The 1499-nt window shown below is 37.7% G+C and overlaps 1 protein-coding gene across 1 annotated transcript in view; it reads right to left on the bottom strand.

Moving 5' to 3' along the window:
* Positions 1–845: 845 nt before the first annotated feature.
* LOC101295670 overlaps positions 846–1499 on the bottom strand; it is a 6598-nt gene continuing 5944 nt past the window's right edge. The window contains exon 4 of the mRNA XM_004290165.1: positions 846–1110. Coding sequence (XP_004290213.1) covers positions 966–1110 — 145 coding nt within the window. The 3' untranslated portion in view covers positions 846–965. The remainder of the gene's footprint in view (positions 1111–1499) is intronic.

The following is a 1499-nucleotide window of genomic DNA, read 5'->3' as shown; positions in this document are numbered from 1 at the left end:
AAAAAAAAAAAATTAAATACTGAGTTAACTATTTAAGTAACTAGTTAACATTTGGCACAAGTATTTCAAAAGTTGTTTTGACATGAAGATATGTTTTGTTTATCTTATAGCCAGAACAACACATACAAGAGATCAGTGACCAAATACAAGGCAAACTCTAAACGAATAAATGAAGGAATCCTCCTCCACCATCAGTAATGCACTCAATTGTGGTACGACTAAAAGAGACTTGGATATAATGGTTCTACAATTCATGTCCGTATTTGTAGGCTCAACAAATCAAGCGTTCAAGTAACAAGTGATGCCAATAGATACCCAGAAAATATTAACCTTGAGGCACACCCAACAAAAAGCTATGCTCAAGATCAAGCATAGGGGGGCAGCAGTGCCGTGAGTAGATTACATACACACCTATCCTGGTTGTGCCTGGGGAAGAAACCTTAACTAATGGTAATGGAATACCAAAGGCAGGGGTATGTAATGTATGGTAGTCTAATCACGACACAATAGTGGAGATGGACTGTTCACCGTTTCTCGGTGGAAAAAGAGTCGGACGGCCAAGGAAAACCATAGCAGACGCATACATTATTTCAAGCTTTCCAACATCGGCAGTTAGTGATTCTACTATTCTAAGAGAAAGGGGTGCCGGTGGTTTGTGGAAGATATGCATACCAATTACGTAGAATTACGAGTTACGACCCAGTTGCTCTACATTACATTAAACAAATCCTAATCCGTTAATTAGCCTCGACAAATCACTATATCATTAGCACAAAAATTAGAAGATATGGGTTCTACATTTCCCTAGCCTGGTTCTATATTCTGTTTTTTCGCCTACTTAGAAAGGCAAAACCCATAGAACGGATCATGTTGGAGTAAGGTTGTACCTAGGTTCGATCTAGTCCAATGTTTACTGGAACCGTAGACGAGCTACGGGATACAGATACAAGAATTGCTATGTGATGTTATGGAGTTGTAGGTGCTAAGCTTGCTACTCCAATGTGCTTTGCTTCTGCCATTTCAACTTCACATGCATCAGCACTAGTACACCTTTCATTTTCCATTTTCACTTCCTTAAGCTTTGCTAGTTGTATGGCGTGTAGCTCGTATCTGATAATCAGAACAGGATAATGTTAAACAGTGTGTCTGCAGATATAAAATGAATGCTAAAAATTGGAATGAGAAAACAACGTCCATCATGACACTAAAATGACTCGCTGAAGATGTGTTAGTTGGAGATACTTCGTCATTCTGTTTGCCAAAATTAAGAAGCAAACTTCATCTACAGGAACGAGAAATTTTTAAATGCTACAGGAGGACCACGTGGCAGTCTGACGTGGTCCTACGTTCCAATCAAATTTAGACATGTGGATTTTCTTCACGAAAAATTATTTCAGCTATTTTGTCAAAGACCATTTTAGGTTTTCTGTTGATTTTTTACAACTAAAATATAAACAAATATTTTCTATTTTTGTGAAATGACATTCATGGGTATTTAG

The sequence above is a fragment of the Fragaria vesca genome, linkage group LG2, assembly GCF_000184155.1.
Source record: "Fragaria vesca subsp. vesca linkage group LG2, FraVesHawaii_1.0, whole genome shotgun sequence".
Classification (NCBI taxonomy): domain Eukaryota; kingdom Viridiplantae; phylum Streptophyta; class Magnoliopsida; order Rosales; family Rosaceae; genus Fragaria; species Fragaria vesca.
Note: the sequence above shows the minus strand (reverse complement) of the source record. Positions and strands in the feature narration are given on the sequence as shown.